This window comes from Jaculus jaculus, chromosome 9 (assembly GCF_020740685.1).
Source record: "Jaculus jaculus isolate mJacJac1 chromosome 9, mJacJac1.mat.Y.cur, whole genome shotgun sequence".
NCBI classification, from domain to species: domain Eukaryota; kingdom Metazoa; phylum Chordata; class Mammalia; order Rodentia; family Dipodidae; genus Jaculus; species Jaculus jaculus.
The window spans coordinates 130,137,516-130,162,105 of record NC_059110.1 but is presented as its reverse complement, the minus strand read 5'-3'; the positions used below and the strand labels follow the sequence as shown (position 1 = coordinate 130,162,105).

The 24,590-nt window shown below is 46.5% G+C and overlaps 1 protein-coding gene across 1 annotated transcript in view; it reads left to right on the top strand.

Annotated features, from left to right (window-relative positions):
• Positions 1 to 24,590, top strand: part of Arsg (arylsulfatase G) — a 143,625-nt gene that overhangs the window by 40,042 nt on the left and 78,993 nt on the right. The window contains exon 2 of the mRNA XM_004655655.2: positions 5,930 to 6,635. Coding sequence (XP_004655712.2) covers positions 6,418 to 6,635 — 218 coding nt within the window. The 5' untranslated portion in view covers positions 5,930 to 6,417. The remainder of the gene's footprint in view (positions 1 to 5,929; positions 6,636 to 24,590) is intronic.

The following is a 24,590-nucleotide window of genomic DNA, read 5'->3' as shown; positions in this document are numbered from 1 at the left end:
TCAGAGGTCTCGTTTACCCATTTTTCTCTCTCTTTTTCTGTTTACGCATAAGGAACAAATAAAAAATATATATTTTTAAAAAGTCAACTTCGCTCTAGCCTTGCAGGGCAGGGGAGTGAGGATTCAGGGTGTTATGATCCCGGATTCAGCAGGAAGCTGTGGGCAGCAGGGTCTCCTCTGATGGAGTGGACAGGCCTTCACCGTGGGACATAAGGGGTTGGCCAGTGCCTTCCACTGCAGTGGAAGAAAGGTGAATGCTTAGTTTGTCCAAGACCCTCTGTTAGGAGAAAAAAATAAATAAATAAATAAAAGCAGGAAACAAAATGAGAGAAAAGACTTGGCTTAACAGCAGAGACAGGCTTTCTTCTGGGAAGCCTGAGAAGGGCTGTGACCCGGCATGTCAGAAGACACTTCCCATACGGACTAGGGGAAACTTATGGGGCGGTGGGGCCATTGGAATTCTTTGGTAGTGGGGTGGTCCACCTTGCCTCAGTGCCTGGGCCACTGCAGGGGAGTGATGATCAATGGAACAGGTGGCCTGGGGTCATTTCAGGGAAGGGACGGTTGGTCTGGGTCATTCCTGGGAAACAGAGAGTTATAATTATGAAATGGCAACTGCAGTTAAAGAAAATGGAGGCATTCTGGTTCTAACAGCCTCCCTTCTTTCTCTCAATAGCTGGAAGGAGAACTCCTCGCCTATAGCTGTTGTCCATTCTGAGGGTGACTGATAAGGGAAAAGCTGGGAAAGTAACGTCAGACAAAGGTCTGGGGTAGCAAGTGGCAGCCAGTTTTGCTGGGACAATTTTAAGCTTAAAGTCTCGGCATGAATCTCAACCAAAACCCAGGGCTTGGAATTGGTTCTTTGAATGTCCGGTTGACTTTTCCCCTTTAGTTAAAAAGTAAGCAAGGGCTGGGGAGATGGACCAGTGGGTAACGTGCCTGCGGCACAAGTGTACGGACCTGAGTTGGGACCCTCAGTACCCACATAAATGCCAGGCATGCGCTGTGTGTCTTTCACTCCAGTGGGTAGGTCGTGGAGCTGGGCTCCCCCGGGCAAGCTGGCTAGCTAGACTCACTGGACTGCTGAGCCCTGGGTTCACGTGAGTGATCCTGTCTTAATAAATATGGTGGGGAGTGACTGAAAAGGACTCCTGACTTAAACTTCTGGCCTTCACATGCCTGTACCCACACACATGAGCACACACAGACACACATGCATGCGCAGCACACGCATACACTTGCCAGAAGAGTAAATAAATAATAAAGTGGGTTAAATGTCTCTCTGGAGATAATGGGTGTGGAGGACAGTGCAGGATGTGTTTAGCTAAATTAGTTTATTTCCACGGTCTGAAATTTTAAGTGCAGTGTTAATGATTCTCTTTGAAAATTCTCAAAAGAATGTTTTAGCATATTTAGCAATGTTTTAGCAGTGTTTTAGAACCCGAAAGGGAAACAATCTAGTGATGTCCTCACCTTAATTTTTTTTAAATTAGTTATGAACCTACTCAGTATATAAACAGCACACTCACCTTAAGTTTTAAAAATGTTCTCTTTTTTCTTTTTTAACTTTAGGGAGACTTTATTAGATTAAGAGAAGGAAAGAGGAGAGAGTACGAAGAACCCCTGCCCGTGAGAAGGCAGGAGGGGGTAAGGCCCCTTAACCTCGTTCTTAAGTGAACATTTCCCTCTGGAATTCTTGTACTTTGGGTCATTCAGAAATGGATTATTGACCAGGAATGGGGTCACTAGTGCTCTAAGCTAAGCAGCTTTGAGGAGAAAAGCTCCCTAGGACTGTTGTTGCTCATGGGCAGAAGCCAGTAGGAGGAGGCAGGAATTAACCAGCAGGTGAACAAGTGTTTGCTAAGCACCCTCCTTGTGCAAGAGCCTTCCAGAAAAGGAGAAGTCTTTGGGGCCTCAAGATCAACAAATACCACTTGAATCTAATTGCCTTTGCAAGAACTTTTCTTTTATAAAGCGGAAGAATTTGCATTTCTGAACAATTGAATCACTGGGCTCCAGATGACCATGACTGTTTACTGAAATGACTTTTTATTTTGATCAAGGACCGATCTGCCTGTCCTTTCTCTTGCTCTCTCTGTACTGTGGTCTATGCATGTGCATGTGCCCTCATGTGCCCTGTACTGTCCTCTGTGGTGAGGTGGGCTCGCCCACGTTGTCTGGAGTGGAACCTCATGTGTCCCACTCCACTGCTCTTCTGCCCAGGCTTGTTTTGAGCCTGGGTCTCTTTCCTTATTCCAGAGCATGCAGGTCTCTGCTCTTGTGTGGGACCGTGGTAACAGGCATGCATGGCCATACCCAGCTGGGGTACGGAGATTCAAACTCTGGTGGTCTTAGGCCCCCTTAGCTGCTCATGCTTCTACAGGAAGCCCCCTCCTCCCAACCCCCCCCCCCCCGCCTTTGGGGTGATCAAGGTCTTCCCAAATTTGTGTACTCTGATCACTCCATCCACAGGAGCTGACTATTGGGTTAGCAGCTAGGAACACTCACTTAGAAATAGCATGTGATAGAAGCCTGGTCATGCAATGTTACCAGTTGGTTCTTCTTTAGTCTTTTCTGTGGGTTGGATGTTTAACTGAGGCTTTTTGTTTGGTAAAGACTTTCAGCTTTGCGTCTTCCTACTAATCTTGCAAATTGAGAGCTTTAAAAAATATTTATTTATTTGAGAGAGAGAGAGAGGCAGATAGGAAGGTGGGGAGAGAGAAAGAATGGGCCTCAGGGCCTCCAGTTACTGCAAATGAATTCCAGACCCATATGCCACCTTGTGCATGTGGTTTATGTGGATTCTGGGGAATCAAACCTGGGTCCCTAGGCTTCACAGGCAAACGCCTTAACTGCTAAGCCACCTCTCCAGCCCAAATTTAGAGCTTTAAATAACTCAGTGGTGCAACTTTATTTTCAGTTCTATTTGCAACCTACAGCTGAAAGCCTGCCCCCTTCCTTCACAGCTCAGCCCGATCCCGTGCTTTTGTATTTGTCCACCTAAGCTGAGTCATCTCCAGTTGGGCTCTGCCGTTTCCTTTTTCCTTCTAAGCCCAGATCAGTATATTTTTATTTTCTAGCATTTTGCTACTCCAAGGGTGATTCAAGGATAAGCTGTGTAGATCTCACCTGGGAGCTTGTTAGAAATACAGATCCTAAAGCCGGATGTGATGGCATACATGTAGTCGCAGAGCTTAGAAGACAGAGGCAGGAGGATCAGGAGGTCAGAGTCATCCCTGGCTGTTCATTGGGCTTGAGGCAAACCTAGGCTACATGGGACACCCTTCTCAAACAAACAAAAAAAAAAATTGAAATGGGGCTGGAAACATCTCTCTTAGTGGTTAAGGCACTTGCTTGCAAAGCCTAAGGACCCAGGTTTGACTCTCCAGAATCCATGTAAGCCAGATGTACAAGATGGCTCATTGTCTAGAGTTTGTTTGCAGTGGCTAAGACCCTGCCACACTAATTCTCTCTCTCTCTCTCTCTCTCTCTCTCACACACACACACACAATAATAATAATGAAAACTCAAAATGGCCTGGGGACATGGCTTAGTGGTTAAAGGCACTTTCTTGGCAAGCCTGCTGACCAGAGTTCAGATCTCTGGAACCTACATAAAAGCCAGACACAGAATGGTGGCGCATGCCTTAAATCCTAGCACTTGGGAGGCAGAGGTACGAGGAATGCTGGAAGTTCAAGGCCAGCCTGAGACTACACAGTGAATTCCAGGTCAGCCTGGGCTAGAGTGAGACCCTACCTTGATAAAAACAAATAATAAATCAGTATAAAGTCACACACGAGGTGACACACAAGTGTACCTGTGGAGGCAGAAGCCGAAGAATCCTGGCTCTCCCAGCAGCAAAACCATGAGGGAGACCCTGCTGCAGACAGAGAAGGAGACCAAACAACAGGTGTTCTTCATGCATGCTGTGGCATACATGCATACACACACACACACACACACACACACACACACACACACACACACACTCAAAAACACCCATGTACACATACATGCATAAAACCAAAGCAGGAGGAAGGAAGAAAGGAAAGAATCAAACAGAAAGAAAAGGAAAAACAGAGATCCCAACCTCCAAGCGTTACTCACTGAATTTTCATTTTCATTTTTATTTTTGAGAGTCTCAATGTAGCCCAAATTGCCCCTTCTGTACAACTCCTGTTGTAGCCGAGGATGCCTCCATCTCCTGATTCATCTGCCTCCAAATTCTGAAAGATGGTATTACGGGCAAGGGCCACCAGGCCTGGTGGGTGTTAGGGTTCCAAACCAAGGCCTCGTAAATGCTAGGCAAGTACTCTACCTATCCAAGCAACATCCAAGCCCCACCAAATTAATTTCTATTAAGAATTTTAATAGGAAGGGTGGTGGGAGGATGGTTAATCAAAAGTTAAGGTGGTATGAATAAGCCATATGAAAACCTACTTTTTTGGATAATGGTGCACCCAGAAACCATAGGTTACTAGAAAAATTTCAGTGCCAGGGATTGGATAGCTTCCAGTGAGTTGTTGGCCAGGGAGGCCCTTGATGCCCCTAAAATATTACAGGCCATTGCCAAGGCTCTTGGTTTCCCATCAAAAATAGATGGTAAGACCCTATTGCTGAAGACTCCACATGCTTGGGCTGCAAGGCCACTGAGAAATCAAACTGGAGCTGAGCTGAAAATCTCCTCCCTCTGGACTAGCTGACAGAAAGCTGAACAAAGCTCCACTGTATGCAGCCCTATGGGAGAGAGAAGTCATCAGTGGTTGATAAACATTAGTGGACAATTCAAGCCTTAAGTCTGGCCAGCCAGGCCAAATGAGTCAATGGTGCAATAGTGGCATAGCTGTTATAGGGGAAACCAACTGCTCTCTAATTGGACTGGAGGCCAGCTCCATGGGAAGGGAGGGAATACATGCCTAATAATGAAAACCTAGTCAAAAACCCATGGTGGGGAGGTCATGAGCCCTAGGGGAGTAATGCCTGCTGTTGTCTGAATAATGCATATGTTATGTTTACCAAACTGCCCTGTAAGCACTTTTCTTAGTATTTATACCCATATATTAATGCTACTATCACTTTTAGTTAGAGAATCTTCTCTTTTAAGATGGTGGTGACCTCTGGGATGATTCAAAATGCACCATAGTGCTGAGAAGAAGTGACAGAGGAGTATTTAACACTGAGACATCTCTATCACACCTTCCAAGGCTCAGGGTCCATTGCAGAAGAGGTGGCAGGAAGAATGTAAGAGCTGAAGGAAGGACAGGACTCCTTACAAAATGGTTTGGATATCCCTGACCTTGCAGTGCCTGGTACTACCTACACAAGACCCTTATAATAGGAGGAAAAGATGATGACATAAAGATAAAAGAGTGGCCATTGAGAGAGGGAGGGGATGTGATGGTGAGCGGATTTGTGAAGGGGAAAATGGAGGAGGGGAAGGAATTATGGTTTATTGTCTATAACTATGGAAGTTGTTAACAAAAAAATTTAAAAAATTCTATATGGAAATGTTTAGTTATAGCACCACTATTATGAAGAATTATGTCTTTTTACTAGGACCTTACATTTTCTTCTGGAATTCTCAGTGCGTTTGACCAGGCCATAATTAATGCGAGGGTCACACTGGGGCTTAGCACCATTGGGTCCGGTCCTCATCCTGCCCAGAATACTGAGTTCCAATACCTTCACCCACTGTTACGTCTGTGTTGTTCTATTGATATTGTTACTCCCGACCCTGTCAACTCCACGTTCCCTGCCGATAGTATTGTTACCACTATTGTTCAGGTGGAAGAAGCCAGCACACCAATTAGTATTTAAGAAGGGAAACATCTGTTGGAGTGGAAAAGTGATTATTTCCTAAGATACTGAGTAAAACACAGACATTCTGGCAGTTTTAACTCTGTTTTCTTGTCAAATTTTGCTCTTTCAGGAATCTTTACAGAAACCTCAACCATTTGGAACTCAGAAACTCATTTGGGGCTGACTGTGGTTTCTAGAACATCCAGGTGTTCTGCAGATGGGAGAGTCACCATCCTTCAGTGACCAGCTGGAGTCTGAAACATATGCAAGGCTGGAGACGTGACTCAAACACCCCTGGATACAGAGGGTCACTTGCTGAGTGGCCAATGAGTGTCCCTGATATTGCGATCTGATTGTCACACCCAGCAGTCTTCCTGGTGAATGGCAGTGGGCAGAAACCATCTCCAAAGTTTCCCGGCGCTCTTTGAATTAGCATTCCAGATGGGGACTTTGTTTCTGTAGCTCCCTCCATTCCGCTGCCACCAGTATGTCCTTGCAAACTGTACTTCGGTTCCCTGGGAACTTCCTGCCTTGAAAGTGTGCAGAGAAAACTCTTGGGAAAATCTCTGGTGGTGACTGGCCATCACTCAAGAAGATAGAAACCTTCCCTCTGCCACCATGGGGTGGCTTCTACTAAAGGTTTTCTTGCTTGGCATGACCTTCTCTGGCTTTCTTTACCCATTTGTGGATTACAGTACCAGTGGAAACACAAAGGCGCAGAGACCCAATATTGTGATTGTTTTGGCTGATGACATGGGGTGGGGTGATCTGGGTGCAAACGGGGCGGAAACAACGGACACTGTCAGTCTTGATAAGATGGCTTCTGAAGGAATGAGGTGAGTCTTGAGGGTGCTGAGCATTTCTCTGGCTGTCTCATCCTGGGCCTCGTTGGGGGAGGATCCTATGCAAAGCGCTTCCGAGAACAGTTGATGCATCTGTGTTGCTTTCATGACTTCATTATTTGATTAGGAAGCAGCACAGGTTCATGAAGAAATCCATCCAGCAATCCATCCATCCCTCCACATACATACCCATCCCTCTGCCCACCCACCCATTCCCTACCCACCCACCCATCCATCCACCTCTCCACCTGCCTAGCCACAAATCCATCCAGCCCTCTGCCCATACACCTACCCAGCCATTCCATCTACATGCTAGTCCATCCATCTCTACCCACCCACTAGTACATCCACTCATCAGTTCAGTCACCCACCCAGCCATCTACCAATCGATCTGTCCTCCCTCCTTCCATTTATAAATTCTTCCACCCATCAATACATCCATTCACCAATTCATCCACCCACACATCTGTTCATCTATTCATGTCTATCCAATCCATCCATCCATCCTTCCTTCCACCCCTAAATATATCCATTCACCAAATTCATCTACCCACCCATTTATCCATCCATCCATATCTGTCTAATCCATCTCATCTATCCAGCCATCTGTTGAATCCATTCATCCATCCATTCACCCACCTACCCATCCACCATCCACCATCCATCCACTTGGTAAGATACATATGTGTGTTAGATGATGGGAATACAGAGGTGAACAAGTCAAAACTCTCTTTCCTCAAGTTACTGTCTGGCAGGGAAGTCTGGTTAAAATGAAGGTAAACAACTGAGTTATAATGAGCCCAAATTAGGAGGTTTTGGAGTTCAGAGGGGAGGATGTGGACCCCCTCCTGGGGGCTCAATAGAGAAGATGGCCTGTGAAGAACAGCTCAGAACCACCAGGTACACACATTTATTTGTGAGCCAACACAATAGCTGTTAAGGCACACAAGTCTGAGAGGCCAAGAAAGGGAGAGGGCATGAGTCTGACAGGTGAAGTGTTTGTAGGGACAGCCATCACAGGCTTGTTCAGATGTCCAGCACCTTTCTGCAGGGACATGGAGAACAAGTGTTGAGTTTGCAGACTTCTTAGGGTTGTTTTCGGGCACCATCATTGAACCAGTTGGCCAGCATGGGTCCTGTCTGCATTGTGTATAACACCTCACTTGGCTCGGTGAGTCTCGCTCTAGCCCAGGCTGACCTGGAATGTATGTAGTCACTATGTAGTCACAGAATGGCCTTGAATTCATGGCAATCCTCCTACCTCTGCCTCCGAAGTGCTGGGATTAAAGGCATGTGCCACCATGCCTGGCGAACCTCATGATTTTCATTCATGGCTCCAGTGCCTGGGAAATAAAAATGGTTGCTTGTGGTAGGTACTGCAGTAATATTTGTGTGTCCAAGCATCTGTGAATGCATTTACCAGGTTCCCACAGCATGGGATGTGGTTTGTCTTTGGCTGGCTCTGGGAAGCTGGGCTGGTTAACAAACCTTTCCAAGCCTCAGGTTGTTCATGTGTATGATAGGATGATAATGGTGCCTACATCACAGGGCTGCTGTGAGAAGGAAATGAAGTAAGTCCCAGAAATATTTCAAGAGCAATAATGACCTTCAGATGCTCTGTGTGTGGAGAGAGAGAGAGAGCGAGAGCGAGCGAGCAGTGGTTAGAGAGATAGTCCCAATCAACCTTGCCCACATATTGCCCTCTCATCTGGCACCTGCCAGCCAAGCTGACTCATAAGCGAAGCTGACAGTGGGTTGAGGCCTCACTTACTTAGGCTCATCGATTAGCAATATGTTCACTTTGCACCTCGCTCTCACTTCCTCTCTTCCCCGTCCCCAGTGTAATCCTGAGTCAAGTCAATGATGTTGCCGCCAGGAGTTCTGGGCAGTGGTTTAGCCATGCACCAGAGATCAATCGTCACCACTCAAAGGCCAGAGGCTCCTGGGGACTTGAGGCTGTTTCTAAAAAAGGCTTCAATGAGGAATGAATTGAGCTGTCAATTCAACCAAACACCTGGGTTGATGTCTCCTCTTGGAACTAGCTGTTTGCAAGAATTCATCTTCCCCATTGCCTCGCAGGAGTCTTGTTCTGGGTCATCCTGCTGTCTGGAGGGTTTTGCAATGGATTAAAAGAGGAAGCCACCCAGGCTGGTGCTCACCTTGCAGGGGACTGGCAAGGTCTTGCTGTCGAGTACACACTGTGGGCACCAAGGTACAACATTCTAAATAAGACTGCTGGTAGAAGAAAAAGACCCTTGCCCGTCATGTAGCCTCTTCCCCAAGGAGTAACACAGACACAGGGCTGGAAGGACCCTCACCTGGGGGGAAACCCTCATTTTCCCCTGACCTTTCAACCGACTGAGCTGTTGGGGAGTTTCTGTTCCCTCTTCTTGTAAACTGTCAGTATGCAGGACAGGCAACTCCCCATCTTTGATTTGGATAGGCGGCTCAAATTGACATACAAGGCACATGATGGCCACCTATAAGCCACCTATAAGATGAAGATAACAAGAGGAAGACCGCAAGCTTTTACCTCATGGCAAAATGAAGAAACACAGTGACCTAGATGGTAGCTAATCTCAGAGGAAAAAAGGAACTGAAATATTAAGCAGTGGGGCCCTGGTGTCAGCCGGCATAGCCAGGTGCAATTTCAAAGTGGCTCATCCCCTTGCTATCGTTAGTTCCTATTCAAGTCTTCCAAGTGCACTCTTCATTCAACAGTGAATCTCCAAGTCGTGAGGCACTTGCCAGTTCTGCCCTCACAACACATGCCCTAATGGTGACCAGTGAAGAGAAGAAACTCCTGCCTCATCTCCTCCCCCAGGGATCAGCCTTGCCTTCCTTCCTCCCTTCTTCTCTCCTTTCTTTTCTTTTTTTGTTTTTTCTAAGTAGGGTCTCACTGTGGCCCAGGCTGACCTGGAAATCACTATGTCATCTCAGGATAGCCTTGAACTCATGATGATCCTCCTACCTCTGGCTCCTAAGTGCTGGGATTAAAGGTGTGCGCCACAATGCCCAGCTCCCTTTCTTTTCTTTCTTTCTGTCTTTAAAAAAATACTTTATTTATTTAGTTGAAAGAGAGAGAGAGAAGCAAGGGGTTCATCAGGGCCTCTAGCCACTGCAAGCGAACTCCAGATGCATGTGCCCCCTTGTGCATCTGGCTTTACGTGGGTACTGGGGAATTGAACCTGGGTGTTTAGGCTTCGCAGGCAAGCACCTTAACTGCTAAGCCATCTCTCCAGGCCTCTTTCTTTCCTTTTCTTCTCTCTCTCTCTCTTTCTTCCTTCCTTTCTCTTGAAGCAGTTTTTCACTCTAGCCTTGAGAGTGCTAAGTATGGGGTCTAGGGAAATGGCTTAGCAGGCAAGAACGCTTGCCGTGTAAGCACAAAGACCTGAGTTTGATCCCCTGCACCCACATAAAAAGCCAGGCGTGGCCATGCACGCCTGCAACTCCAGAGCTGAGGAGAGTGGTTGGAGACAGGAGGATCCTTGGTCCCTGGTCAGCCTGTCTGACTGAAAAACAGGGAGCTCCAGGTTCAGTGGGAGACTCTGTCTCAGGGAAAGAAGGTAAAAGAGCAACAGAGGAGGCCAGTGATGTCTTCCCCTGGCCTCTGCCTGAGGGTGCATGGGCACGTGCATCTGCACATACATGTGCATACAACACACACACACACACACACACACACACACACACACACACACACGCCACATAAAGAGTAAAAGCCGAGTGTGGTTGTGAATGGCTGGGTGGATGAGCAGCCAAACAGCCCAAGTTCCCTTGTCTCTGTGCCATGTTTGCTTGTTGTTGACAAGGGGCGGGGTGGGGCTGTGTGTCTGTCACCCTTGCGATTTCACCTGGTGTCCGCAGGAGGAAGGACTCCGCCATCTTCCCATCGAGGAGAAGGTGACATGAGGGCCAGGCTGAGCTGGCAATCTCTTTAGTGTCATCCCAGTTAGCACCTCCTCATTCTGTCCCTTGAGACGCAAAGGTCACAAAAATGATTTTTAAAAGCTGTTTCCACCACCCTGCAAGCCTTTAAATTATGAATGGAGTAAGGACATTTTTTATTCCAGTCACATAGCAATTTAGACAGTTGCCACAGAGAGCCTTGTCATCTATTTTAAATTCTTTGTCAATGAAGGGTGGACACGCTTAACTGCAATGTTACGTCTCTCCGGGGCGTTAGTGGCAACCTTTCCTAGGCTCGTGTTCCCAGTTCTAATACACATAATTTATGCAATGGAAGTTGCTTTGGTTTCTGTCTAGCTGTGTCTTAATTTGTGCTGATTTTCTTGTTAGCAGGCTGCTGTAAAGTCTGGCTCTGTGTTTGCAGCTCTGCTTTACAATGTATTTTCAGACTTTAATGAGGACCCCTGTTGGTGAACTGGCCTGAGCCTGCCCAGATAGATTTAGGGAAAAACAAAAAACTTTCTGAATAACAAGGCCATGTTAGTACTTATTAATTAATCCCCACCAAATGGACACAGTGGGCAGGAGATGGAGGAGGGTGGGAGGGAAGGTAACATGCAGGTCACTGCTTTTTAAAGATTTTTTATTTATTTATTTGCAAGCAGGGAGCGAGAGAGAGGGAGAGTGAGCGAGAGCAAGAGAGTGAGCAAGAGAGAGAATGGGCATGCCGGGGCCTCTTGCCACTGCAAATTTTAGACTCCAGATGCATGTACCACTTTGTGCTTCTGGCTTTACATGGATCCTGGGGAATTGAACCCACTCTATCAAGCTGGCAGGCCTTAACCACAGAGCCATCTCTCCGGCCCACATTTCCTCCTCCTCCTTCCATTTAAATATATTTTCTTTGTTTATTTATTTGAGAGAGAAAGGGGGGAGAGAGAGAGAGAGAGAGAGAGAGGATGGGCATGCCAGGACCTCTAGCCACTGCAAACAAACTCCAGACATATGTGCCACCTTATGCAGCTGGCTTATATAGATACTGGGGAACCAAACCTGGGTCCTTAGGCTTCACAAGAAAGTTCCTCAGCCATTAAGCCACCTCTCCAGCCCTACTTTTCCTCTTTTTTTTTTTATACATGTTAAATGTTTTATTCTGTTATCTATCTTGTTATCAAACTTTAAATTCTGCCTTCATTTTGTTCCGTTCATTGTCTTTTCCTCTTTTAATAAGGGTGCTTATTCTCCCGATGGGGACATTGCCCTCATGGCCTCATTGAAATCTAATCACCTTGCAAAGGTTCTACTCCAAATACCTCCACTTTGATATTTAAGGCTTCTTTATATGAACGTTTTAAAGTTTTCATTTATTGTTTCAAGCAGAAACACACACACACAGAGAGAGAGAGAGAGAGAGAGAGAGAGAGAGAGAACGGGGCACACCAGTGCCTCTAGCCACTGCAAATGAACTCCACACGCATGTGCCACCTTGTGCACCTGGCTTTATGTGGGTGCTGGGCAATCAAACCTGGGCCCTTTGGCTTTGCAGGCAAGCTCCTTAACTGCTGAGCCATCTCTCCAGCCCCCAAAGTTCTTTTTCCACAGTCTGCTTGAATTCCCTCAGTATGAGTGAACTTGGGACGCTGATTTCCTGTGTAACTTGTGCTCAGGAAGAAAACATGTTGAGCACGCCGGCATTCTGGTTCCTGTGTCATCCTTGGACGTGAGCGGGGACATGGTACTCCTGTGTCTTTCACAGGCTCACGTGGTTTGTATGGATATGAGTCAGGTCCCAGGGCTGGCACTATCAAGACCTGCCTAGCCAAAGAGCAGCTTCTATGACACAGTGGAATGAAATGAGACAAATATCCCAGGAAGGCTGGCCAGCTCCAGCAGGCTCTCCCTCCATTGACTGTAGGAAGGAGTTGTGGGGAAGGGCTTAGGCCTGGCTTCCGTTTTTGCTCTGTGACCTTGCTGTCACAGTCTCCAGTGTGGCTTGCCACATAACTTCTTCCTCGGAGCGCCTCCCGATGCACACACATATATGCGCGCGATCAGAATACCCTGCCCTTGCTGCTCTAAGCCTCACAGGGCACAACCGTCAGCCTCCCCAGGGATCATGAGCAGCGGGAAGGCGGGGCTTCTGTCGTGTTGGCTGTTACTGCCTGGGTCCTTGTCCTGGTTCACAAACTGCAGTGGCCAGGGTGCTGTAGCTGTAGGTGACAGAACCCCAGCTCAGCCTGCAGAAGCACTAGAGGAACAAAGGCTTGGCTCGTGAATTAAGCCTGTTGACGTCTGAGGCCATTTTATGTTGTGTTGCTCAGCCAACTGGTCCATTACTTCACACTCTCCTTGTGATGGGAGAGGTGACTCTTCCCCCTTCGGGGCTATGTTTTTCTACCTTGTGATTAGTAGGGGAAAGGAGTTATTTTAATCTCTCTGTTGCAGAAAATCCCAGGTTTGGATTCTTTTGTTTTGAGGCAGGGTCTTATTCTGTAAACCAGGCTGTCTAGAACTCACTGTGTAGCCAGGATGGCCTTGAACTCACAGCGCTTCTCCTGGTTTGACCTCCCCAGCATGGGGCTTCGTAGTGTGAGCCACCACACCGGCTCCAGCTTTGGCCTCTGAACAGCCCTGCGTGGACCATGGGCTCTCTCTCACCCAGTCAGCAAGGTCAGGATGTCGTGCTGCTCCGTTAGCTCGCCAGAGGGACCTGGGCCCACAGCACATCAGTGGTGACGGGGCGGGGAGCAGACGTGAGCAGCTCTCCAGGAGACACACGGAAGGGTGGGTGCTGATGGCCCTAATCCTCTTGGCTTGGGTGTTGCCAATGAATGTGCCCCTTAGCCATGGAGCTGCGAGGAACTTGCACATGCTCCAGAACTGGAGGCTCTTCCTCCTGGGGGACAAGGAAATACAATGAGTGGTTTGGGTGGATGGATAAGGATTTAGGAGAGTAAGGAAAGGGGCAAGCTTGTTGGCACATGCCTATGATCTCCAGGTGTTGGCTGGCTGGCTAGATGGTTGGTTGGTTCCTTTTTTAACTCCCTCCATTCTTTGCTTTCTTCCTCCCTCCCTCCTATATAGCTGGTGTCTTTGTTCAAAAAAGAGAGAGGGGTCTGTAGAGATGGCTCAGCAGTTACTTGCTTGCAAAGCCTGATGGCTGAGGTTTGATTTCCCAGTGCCCACACCAGGCCAGATGCAGAAAGTGGCGAATGTATGTGGAGTTGGTTTGCAGTGGCTAGAGGCCCTGGTGCCGGTCCTTCCTTCCCTCTGTGCTGACAAATCAATCAATCAATCTAAGAGAGAGAGAGAGAGAGAGGTAGGTAGAGGTAGAAAGATGAAGTCCACACAAGAAACTGCACATATCTGGAAGCACTTTACTCACCGGGCCGTCTCCATGGCCCCCACCCACCTTGTGTGTGGAGGCGGGAGGGCACACACGTGGAGGCCCAAGAACAACTTTACGTCAGTCTTCACCTTCCAGTTTGTTTGAGTCAAGGTTTCTCATTGTTCACCACGCTGTCTGCCAGGCGAGCTGTCCCACAAGCTTCTGGGAGTGCCCTCTGTCCGTTTCCCATCCTATCACAGCTTTTCGGGGGTTACAGACACCCACGAAAGCATGCAGCTTTTTACATGGGTTCTGGGGATCTGAACTCAGACTCACAAGCCCCCAACACATCTTTCTTTAAAAATATTTATTTATTGTTTTGTATAGCGACTTCATGTGTTGGACACATCTGTTTTTTGAAGGACACAATTTAACCCACAGCAAGCAGCGATGGCTCAGAAGGAGGGAAAGGTAGGTTGGGGCAGGACACAGTTGGTTATAAGGACGACACAGAAGTCAGTGCCTGAAGATGCAGGGATGGCAGATGACATGACCGGCCACTGTGCTAGAATGAGTTACAGAGCGCACTTGGAGTGGAGGGCAGCCCTCATGTGGGTCCTGGGTGGCATGACTGGGAGCAAAGAGATGATAGGTGATGCACAGACTCAACAGTAACGCCTGTTTCTGGCCTGGTTGATCCTGATAGGGTCACCTGTGCTTTTGGAGGGAGGACGCTGAGGCTGGGTCTCCGCATGATGAGGCTGAGGTGACCCACGCGTACGTGTGGCAGGGAACGCCACACCAGTGGAGGACCAGAGGTAGCCAAGCGTCGCTTACCCCGGGAATTCCACCCATTCATGTTCTGCTCGCTTCCCCCCCACGCCCTGTCACACCATACTGGAATGTTCTTTTTGTTGTTGTTGTTTTCGAGGTAGGGTCTCATTCTAGTTCAGGCTGACTTGGAATTCATAAACCAAATGTGGTGGTACTCACCTGGACTCCCAACATTCAAAAGGTGGAGGTAGGAGGGTGAGGAGTTGGAGACCATCATCGGCTACATAGACCCTGTCTAAATAGACAGACAGACAGACAGACAGACAATGACTCCTGCTGTAGCCATGTTGAAATGCTTCTCACGTCTCCCTGGGCCCTGCAACTTCTACAGCGGGGCCCGCTGGGTGGCTGTAGCAGTGACACTTGTAAGCTTGAGCCATCACCTTCAGAACTACACATTCAAGCCAGAAAAGGGGGGGGGGGGCAGGTGCTTATGATTGAACATGTGTGAAGTGCGTGGAGAGTGCTGGATTATATAGTAAGTGCTTCATAAGCCCTCGCTGAGCGTCGGGAGACTTTTCATAAGGACCACTGGGGAGTGTAAGCTGGGGGGGTCCTTGGGGTCCCATCTCAAGAGGGAGGGGACAGACAAAGCTGGGAAGTGAATGCTTGTTTTGGAATAAGATCCGAGCCAGGGACGGAACTGTGAGGAATCATGAGGACGGCTCTCACTAGCTGCCCACAACGTCAACAGCCATAGTATTTTGGTCCTTTAGTCACAGTATTTGTGGCTCCTGGAAATGCTTTGAAAGAAGCGAGTGCTCAGGAATGTTATCCTGGGCTCCTGGAGGTGAGGAAAGGGAAGCCCCCAGGCTACCGAGGGCAGTGCTTGGCAGAGTGGCATGCCAGAGCTGTGAGTCCTCGCCCGGCCCGTGTGAGCCTGGCAGTGCAAGTGGGCACAGGCAGCATCTGTCCCTGCCCTCATTCTGTCAGACAGAGGCATCACATGGCTTGTTGCCAACAGGCGTGGAACAGGCTTCCTGACGGGCAGGCCTGAGATCTCACGGTGCAATTTCCCTGCTCCCTGAGGGTGTCCTTTCGTTTCCTGTTTGTCACCTTAAAAACTGGTTCAAGGCCAGGCACGTTGGCACAGGCCTGTAATGTCAGTGCTCAGGAAGGGGAGGTAAGAGAGTTGTGACTGAGGCCAGCTCTGGATGTAACGTCGTGAGTTGGAAGCAAGCAAGACCTAATATTTTATCTTTAAAAATAAAATAATTATATACCTACATAAATTTTTTTTTACAAGAAAGAGAAAGAGAGAGAGAGAAAGAGAGAATGGATGTGCTAGGGTATCTGCAAATGAACTCCAGACACATAAACCACTTTGTGCATCTGGCTTTATATGAGAGTACTAAGGAATTAAACTCTGAGCCAGTAGACTTAGTAAGCAAGTGCCTTTAACTGTTGAACCATCTCCCCAGTCCTTAATTTTAATTTTTTTGAGGTAATGTCTCATTCTAGCTCAGGCTGACCTGGAATTCAGTCTTGGGGTGGCCTCAAACTTATGGTGATCTTCCTACCTCTGCCTTCCCGAGTGCTGGGATTAAAGGCATATGCCACCACGCCTGGCTAATTTTAATTTTTTAATTTAATTTAATTTTTAAAAATTTTTATTAGCATTTTCCATGATTTAAAAAAAATATCCCATGGTAATTCCCTCCGTCCCCCCCCCCCACTTTCCCCTTTGAAATTCCATTCTTAATTTTTTAATTTTAATTTTAAGGCAGAATTTAACATTTTTTATATTTTATTATTTATTTGAGAGATAGAGAGAGAGAGAAAGAGGCAGATGGACTGAGTGGAGAGAATGGGTGTGCCATGGTCTGTAGCCACTGCAAATGAACTCCAGATACATGTGCCACTTTGTGCATCTGGCTAACATGGATCCTGGGTAATCAAACCTGGATCCTTTGGTGTTTCAGGCAAGCACCTAACAACTAGGTTATCTTTCCAGCCCTGTAATTTTAATTTTTATTTATTTATTAGAGGCAGCAGAGATGGGTTCACCAGGGGCCTCCTGCCACTGCGAATAAATTCCAGAAGCAGTGCCACAAGGTGCATTTGGTTTTACATGGGCATTGGATAATAGAACTTGGGACATCAGGCTGTGCAAGCAAGTGCATTTGACCACTGAGCCATCTCTCCAGTCCCTTAGTTTTATTTTATTTTATTTTTTTGGTTTTTTGAGGTACGGTCTCACTCTGGTCCAGGCTGACCTGGAACTAACTATGTAGTCTCAGGGTGGCCTCGAACTCTCGATGATCCTCCCACCTCTGCCTCCCAAGTGCTGGGATTAACCTTAATTTTATTTTTTAAAAGTTAATTAATTAATGTATATATATTTGCTTGCTTGTGTGTATGCACAAGCTGGGACCAGGCTTTCAGACCATGAGCCTTTGCGGAATGTTCCAGAGTTAAGCCATAGCACCTGGGGCTGTCCTCCTTACTCTTCTTCTCAGTCACTATGTTTGAAATAATTAAATGAGGTCATAAGTGACTTCCTTAGTTGTAAGTAAGGAACTTTGTCATCTGAAACCTGACACCCAGGTTGATGGACCTTGGCCCCTCCTGAAAAGGTCTCTTTGGGCATTTGCCTTAATCTCTAAGATTTGTTTCTTATTTTTTAAGATTTTCTTTCTTTTTTTTTTTCTTTTACTTTTTTTTATTAGCATTTTCCATGATTATAAAAAAATATCCCATGGTAATTCCCTCCCCCCCCCACTTTCCCCTTTAAGATTTTCTTTTATAAATAAAAATGCTATTTATATAGCATGAAATTGGGCATTTTAAGCTGTTAAAACTGGATATAGGGCTAGGGAGATTGTTTAGTGGTTAATGGTACTTGCTTGCAAAGCCTGCCAGTCTGGATTAAATTCCCCAGTACCCATGTAAAGCCAGACAAACAAAGTGGTGCATAAGTCTGAAGTTTGTTTACAGCAGCAAGAGTCCTGGTGTCTCCCCCTCCCATGTGTGTGTGTATATATATATATATATATATATACATATATATATATATATATATATAATTTTTTGATGAAAGAGAGAGAGAGAGCACACATGCATGCTGGCCAGGCATGGTGGCTCACACCTTTAATCTCAGCTCTTGGGAAGCTGAGGTAGGAGGAGCACAAGGAGTTCAAGGCCACCTTGAGACTACAGAGTGAATTCTAGGTCAGCCTGGGCTAGAGTAAGACCCTACCTTGAAAAACCATAAACAATTTTTTTTGGGGGGGTGGGGTAGAGTCTTACTCTAGCCCAGTCTGACCTGGAATTCACTATATAATCTCAGATCAGTCTTGAACTCACAGCGATTCTCCTACCTCTGCCTCCCGAGGGATTGAAAGTATGAGCCAAGGAGGGAGGGATGGAGAGAGAAAGAATGAATATAGGTGTGTCAGGGCCTTCAGCAATAAAAATATTTTTAAAGTACGTGATAATCCTGTGACATTTAGTGTAGCCATGCTCTTTTACACAATTTAGCAATAACCATGTCTATAAAGTCTAAAGATATTTTCATCACTCCAAAGGAACCTTTCCCCCTGTGTCTGTTAAGCAGTTATTTTCCATTCCCCTCTCCATAAGCTCTTGACATCTGCCGGTCTTTTTTCTGTCTCTATTAGTTTGCTTATTGTGGACATATCACATAAACGGATTCATACAGTCCATGGCATTTTGTGTCTAACTTCCTTCACCCATCGTAAGTTTTCTGAGGTGTTGGGAGTTGAACACAGGGCCTTATGCATGCTGAGTAAGGGCTCTACCACTGAGCGACATTGGCAGCATTTGTTTTTCTGGCAGCTTCTCAATATGTGAGGACTCAGGTTGTCCTTTAACTCATGGTCCTTCTGCTTTAACCTCCAGAGTGCTGCGGGGGGGTCCCAGATGTGTGTCACCCCCCCCAGCTTACAACATCTTAAAGGCACGTGATACTGTATATATTAGAACTTCCTTTTTAGTTTAGCTTGGCTTTTGAAGTAGGGTTTCACTCTAGTCCAGGCTGACTTGGAATTCTTTCCGTCGTCCCAGGCTGGCCTCGACCTCACAGTGATCCTCCTTCCTCTGTCTCTTAAGTGCCGGGATTAAAGGCATGTGCTGCCGCACTCTGCCAAGAACTTCATTCCTTTTTTTTGTTGCTAAGTAATATTTCATTGTATGGATATAGTACCATTGTTTACACCCACTCATCTAGGAGAGACACATCTCAGCTACTCTCTCAGTGTGGCTCTGGTGAACAGCGCTGCAGAGGACAGCTTTGCAGGTGTAACTATGCGTCAGGTAGCTGCCCATAGTAGACTTGCACCAGTCTTATGGTGATTGGTGGTTACCATGGTGATTGGTGCTTACCATTTTAAAGAAGCCTGATGTATGATCTCAAGGCTTGACTGGAATAGTTTTTTAAATTATTTTATTTTTGCTCTTTATTTAAGAGAGAGAGAGAGAGAGAGAGAGAGAGAGAGAGAGAGAGAGAGAGAGGGAGAGGGAGGGAGGGAGAGAGGCAGAGAGGCAGAGGCAGATAGAGAGGAAGAGAAAATAGGTGCACCAGGGCATTCAGCCACTGCAGATGAACTCCAGACGCATGCGTCACCTTGTGCATCTGGCTTATGTGGGTCCTGGGGAATTGAACGTGGGTTCTTTGGCTTTGCAGGCAAGTGCCTTAACTGCTAAGCGACCTCTCCAGCCCCAATTTTTTTTTCTTAAAAAAATGAAGGATGAGGGCTGGAGAGATGGTTTAGCGGTTAAGCGCTTGCCTGTGAAGCCTAAGGACCCCAGTTCGAGGCTCGATTCCCCAGGACCCACGTTAGCCAGATGCACAAGGGGGCGCACGCAGCTGGAGTTCGTTTGCAGTGGCTGAGAGCCATGGTGCTCCCATTCTCTCTCTCTCTATCTGCCTCTTTCTCTCTGTCTGTCACTCTCAAATAAATAAATAAATGAACAAAATAAAATTTAAAAAAAATGAAGGATGAAAGAAAGAAAAAAAGAGGGCTGGGGAGATGGTGCAACAGGTAAAGATGCTTGCTCACAAGGTGGGCCTGGGGTTGGTTCCCAGGGACCTGTGTACGTGAAGCCTGATGCACAAAGCAGCAGAAATAATAAATAGACAGAAAAAAAAAGCAGAGAAAAGCAAAGGAAGAAATCCACTCTGTTGGTCTGGAGACCTCGTGGTCCTCCAGGGCCATCACCTCTGCGGACGACGAGGTCATAGTGAAGGTCGAGATTCTGAGTCCTGACTACTTTCATTGAGTTCCACAGGGACCCCTCCAAGAGGACCAAAGACATTAGAAATTCAGGACTTTAGCTTACTGGAGGGTCCTGGTGGCCAGAGAGAGGCTACCTAAGTACCTGAGATGCCTGGCTGATGGTGTTTTATTTTTATTTATTTATTTATTTTAAAATTTTTTAGTGTGTGTGTGTGTGTGTGTGTGTGTGTGTGTATGGATGTGAATACCACAGCGTGCCTGTGGAGGTCAGAGGACAACTTGGAGGTGTCTGTGCACCACCTTCTTTGAGGCGGGGCTTCTTGTCACTGCAGGAGAGCTGCCAGATCCTGGAGAAACGTCAGAACAGCGTGCCCGTGAGCTTTTAGATTCTCCTGGCTCTGCCTTGGCATCATAGATGCACGTGTTACTTTGCATCCAGCTTAACGTGGTGCCGACTTTGCAGTCAAGTGCCTTTAACCCCTGAAGCATCTCCCTAGCCCTAAAGGTGTTGTGAACATCACCTTTCAGCCTCCACTGTGAGCCAGCAACTCATCCCAGCCGTTCTCACCTTCCCTTCTGCCCAGCACAGAGGCTGAGCTGCTTTGCTGAGCTCCCCACGGTCTGGGCACGAGAAGGGCTTGTGACACCTTGCTGTAACGCGAAGCCGCCTCTTCTTCCTCTGGCCACTCACCCTCTCTACGTCACTACCATGTTCATTCTAGACTTGGATCTCTAGAGTTAAATTTTCAATTAAAACTTTCACACATAACAGGATGAATACCGTTCTATTCCTTCATGATTAATGTGTTGTTTTTGCTTATATTTGCTCTATCTAAGCAAGCTTTTTGTGTGTATGTGCATGTTCACATGTGTGTGAGCACACACACAAGTGTGTGGAGGCCAAAGGTTGATGTCAAGAGTCCTCAGTCACTTGTCATGTTGTTCTTTTGAGACAGGATCCATTTTTTTAAAATTTTTTAAATTTATTTATTTGAGAGCGACAGACACAGAGAGAAAGACAGAGAGAGAGAATGGGCATGCCAGGGCTTCCAGCCACTGCAAACGAACTCCAGACGCGTGCGCCCCCTTGTGCATCTGGCTAACGTGGGACCTGGGGAACCGAGCCTCGAACCAGGGTCCTTAGGCTTCACAGGCAAGTGCTTAACCGCTAAGCCATCTCTCCAGCCCAGGATCCATTTTTTTTAAATATTAAAAAAAATTATTTATTTGAGAGAACATGAGTGTGTGTGTGTGGGGGGGGGAAAGAGGCACATAGAGAGAGAATGGGTGCACCAGGGCATCCAGTCGCTGCAAACAAACTCCAGATACATGTGCTACCTTGTGCATCATGCTTACATGGGTCCTGGGGAGTTGAGCCTTGGGCATTTGGCTTTGCAGGCAAGTACCTTAACTACTAAGCCATCTCTCCAGCCTAGGATCTCTTGCTAAACCTTGATCTCACAGATTTGGCCAGGCTAGCTAGCCAGTGAGCGTCAGGGCTCCCTGTCTCTGCCTCCTAGCAGTGGGATTATAGGTCGCACTACCACACCCATATTTTGCTCGGGTGTTGGAGATCCCAACTCGAGTCTTTGTGCTTGTATTATAAGCACTTTACCTCCTCCTTCTTTCTTTTTTTTTTTTTTTTTTTGAGGTAGCATCTCACTCTACACCACGCTGACCTAGAATTAGTCTCAGGCTGGCCTTGAACTCACAGAGATCTTCCTACCTCCGCCTACCAAGTGCTGGGATTAAAGGCTTGCATCACCACACTGAGCAGAGAGACAGAGAGAATGGGCACACCAGGGCTTCCAGCTACTGCAAATGGACTCCAGATGTATGTACCACTTTGTGCATCTGGCTTTACGTGGGCACTGGGAAATCACACGTGGGTCATCAGGCTTTGCAAGCAAGCACCTTAACCACTAAGCCATTACTCCAGCCTATAAGCTTCTTTTCTGTACCTCTGAGTCACTTAAAGGATGAAAACATCACGTCCCTTCATCGCAACTACCACAGTGGGTACCTCTTCAGAATTTGAACACTCTTCTTCCACATAGTACTCAAAAAAGACCAGCATTTCTTCCCAATATGTGAAATTAACATTTCTTCATCCCCAAATGTCTGGTTAGTTTATTTTAAACAAGATCAAATCTTGCGTTTGTTTTCTTGTTTGTTTGCGTGTTTGGTTTCTTTGAGGCAGCGTCCTGCTGTGTAAACTTGACTAGCCCGGAGTTCCTTATGCAGGCCGGCTGGCCTCAGAGTTGCACCTTTCCTCCTGCTTCTGCCTCCTGCGTGCTGGCCTTTCAGCGCGGGGTGCCATATTTGGCTCGCGTATGCCACTTTTCTGTCTCTTGGGCTTTCTTGAATGTTGAGTATTTCTCACCCTTAACCTCACCTTTCCCCCATGGCACTGAGTTTTTGGGGGAGACGAGGCCACTTGTCTAGCAGTGCCTACATTTGCCAGTGGTTTCCTTGTGAGGTCATCTCGTTCGTTCTCCCATCAGCTGTGCTTCCTGCAACCTGGAAATTAGATCCAGAAGTTTCATTAGACTCACGGTAAATGTTTTTGGCAAGAAGCCTTGATTTTCTAAACTTCATATTTCATCCCATCAGGAGACATAAATGTCACCAGCCAATTATTAGTGACATTCAATCTAATCCCTTTATAAGGAGCTAATTGTCAGCTCTGTCCAATTTATGCGTGGCCTGAGGGTGACACTGTGTGACACTGTGAACACCCACGTCCATTGGTCACTGGTTGTTGTCTGGGAGGCTGCAGAAATAGTAACATACTCTGCCATCCCTTCCATGTGAGTCAGCTACTGTCCTGTGAGGACAGACTTGCCACTTAGCAATGACTGTAGATCAATCCAGAGGGTCAGAATATATGTTTAATTCTTTTCACTTAATTTTCAATTCTTTTTCTAGATCTTTTTTTTTTGTTGTTTGTTTGTTTGCTTGAGTTTTTTCAAGGTAGGGTCCCATTCTGGCCCAGGCCGACCTGTAATTCACTATGTAGTCTCAGAGTGGCCTCAAACTCACGGTGATCCTCCTGCCTCTGCCTCCCGTGTGCTGGGATTAAAGGCATGTGCCACCACAACTGGCTAATTTTCAATTTTTAAGGGAGTTGGGATCATATTCTTTCCCAATGGGGAGAAATAACCTTTTTTTGTTTTCTTTTGAGGCAGGGCCTCAATCTAGCCCAAGCTAGCCTTGAACTCACGGTAACCCTTGTACCTCAGCCTACTGAGTGCTGAGATTATAGGTGTGAGCCACTACACCCAGCTCTGAGAAATTACTTTTATTTTCTTTGAGACTAGGTCTCATGTAGCCCACTTTGACCTTGAACTCAGTATGTAGCCCAAGATGACCTTGAACCTCTGATTCTCCTGCCTCCACTTAGGATAACAGATGCATACCACCATTTCTGGTTTGTATGGTGCTGGTAATTGAACCCAGGGCTTTGTGCTTGCTAGGCAAACACTCTACGGAATGAGTCACAACCCCAGCCTGACACATAACTTTTCAGTGTTAACATAGATTCATGGATCTTTATTTATTACAATAGCTGTGTATGAGTGTGTGTATATATGTATGTTTGTGGGTATATCTTTGTATGTGTGTGTATATATGTGTATGTTTGTATGTGTGTATCTCTCTGTGTGTGTGTACATAATTGTGTGATGCTGGGGATCCAATCCTGGGCATTGAGCATCTAGGCAAGCATTGTACTAAGCACCAACTCTATCGAAAACCTGGAATTATTCTTTTGATGCCCAAGTTTGGTTTGCAGGAGCCCCTTCAAGATGGCTCCTGAGTCTTTACTTCCTGGAACAAGATATCTCAGACTCCACTGGTACTTTCCTATCCCCAAACCTGGAATTAGATATTTCTCCAAGGAGATATGTTCCTTTTATTATGGAATATATTGAAAACAGACACCAGGTGAATGTGTATTCCTTGGGCTAGAGAGATTGATCAGCACTTAAAGGTGCTTGCTTGCAAAACCTAATGGCCTGGGTTCAATTTCCCAGTACCCATGTGAAGCCAGATGCACAAAGTGGCACATGGGTCTGGAGTGTGTTCACAGTGGAAAGAGGCCCTGGCGTGCTCATTCTCTCTCTCTTTCTGCTTTCAAACAAGTGATAAAAATATAAAAATAACATTTTGTGGGGGTGCTGAGAAGATGGCTGAGCAGCTGAAGAGGCTTGCTTGCTGGTGTATTTCTTTGCTTGTTACAGGGATGTCGATGTTTCTGGGTCTTTCAGCAGACAGTAATTAGAAAAAAATACTTTTCAAAAAAAAATCATGAGTTCATGCCATTTTCTTTCTGTCTTTAAAGTTTTTCTTTTCTTCTTGTGATGCTGAGATTAAGCCCAGAGCCTTACACATGCTGGGCAAGCTGCCTCTCTCTGAGCCACAGCCCAGCCCTATAATTGTACTTCCACTAATTTTCACATCCTTAGGGCTTTTTTTTTTGTGCTTGTGTTATATCTTCTTTTCTCTTTTCTTACACTGAAAATCTCGGCTTACTGATAGGAGCATTAATATAATTACTTGTTTGCTTTACTCAGTGAGACATGTGAAGTCGTTTCAAAAATCCCCAAACTAACATTTCTACCGATGATACACTACTGAATGAAGTTTAAGCTTTTCTTGCACTCAAAGAACTTGTTCTTA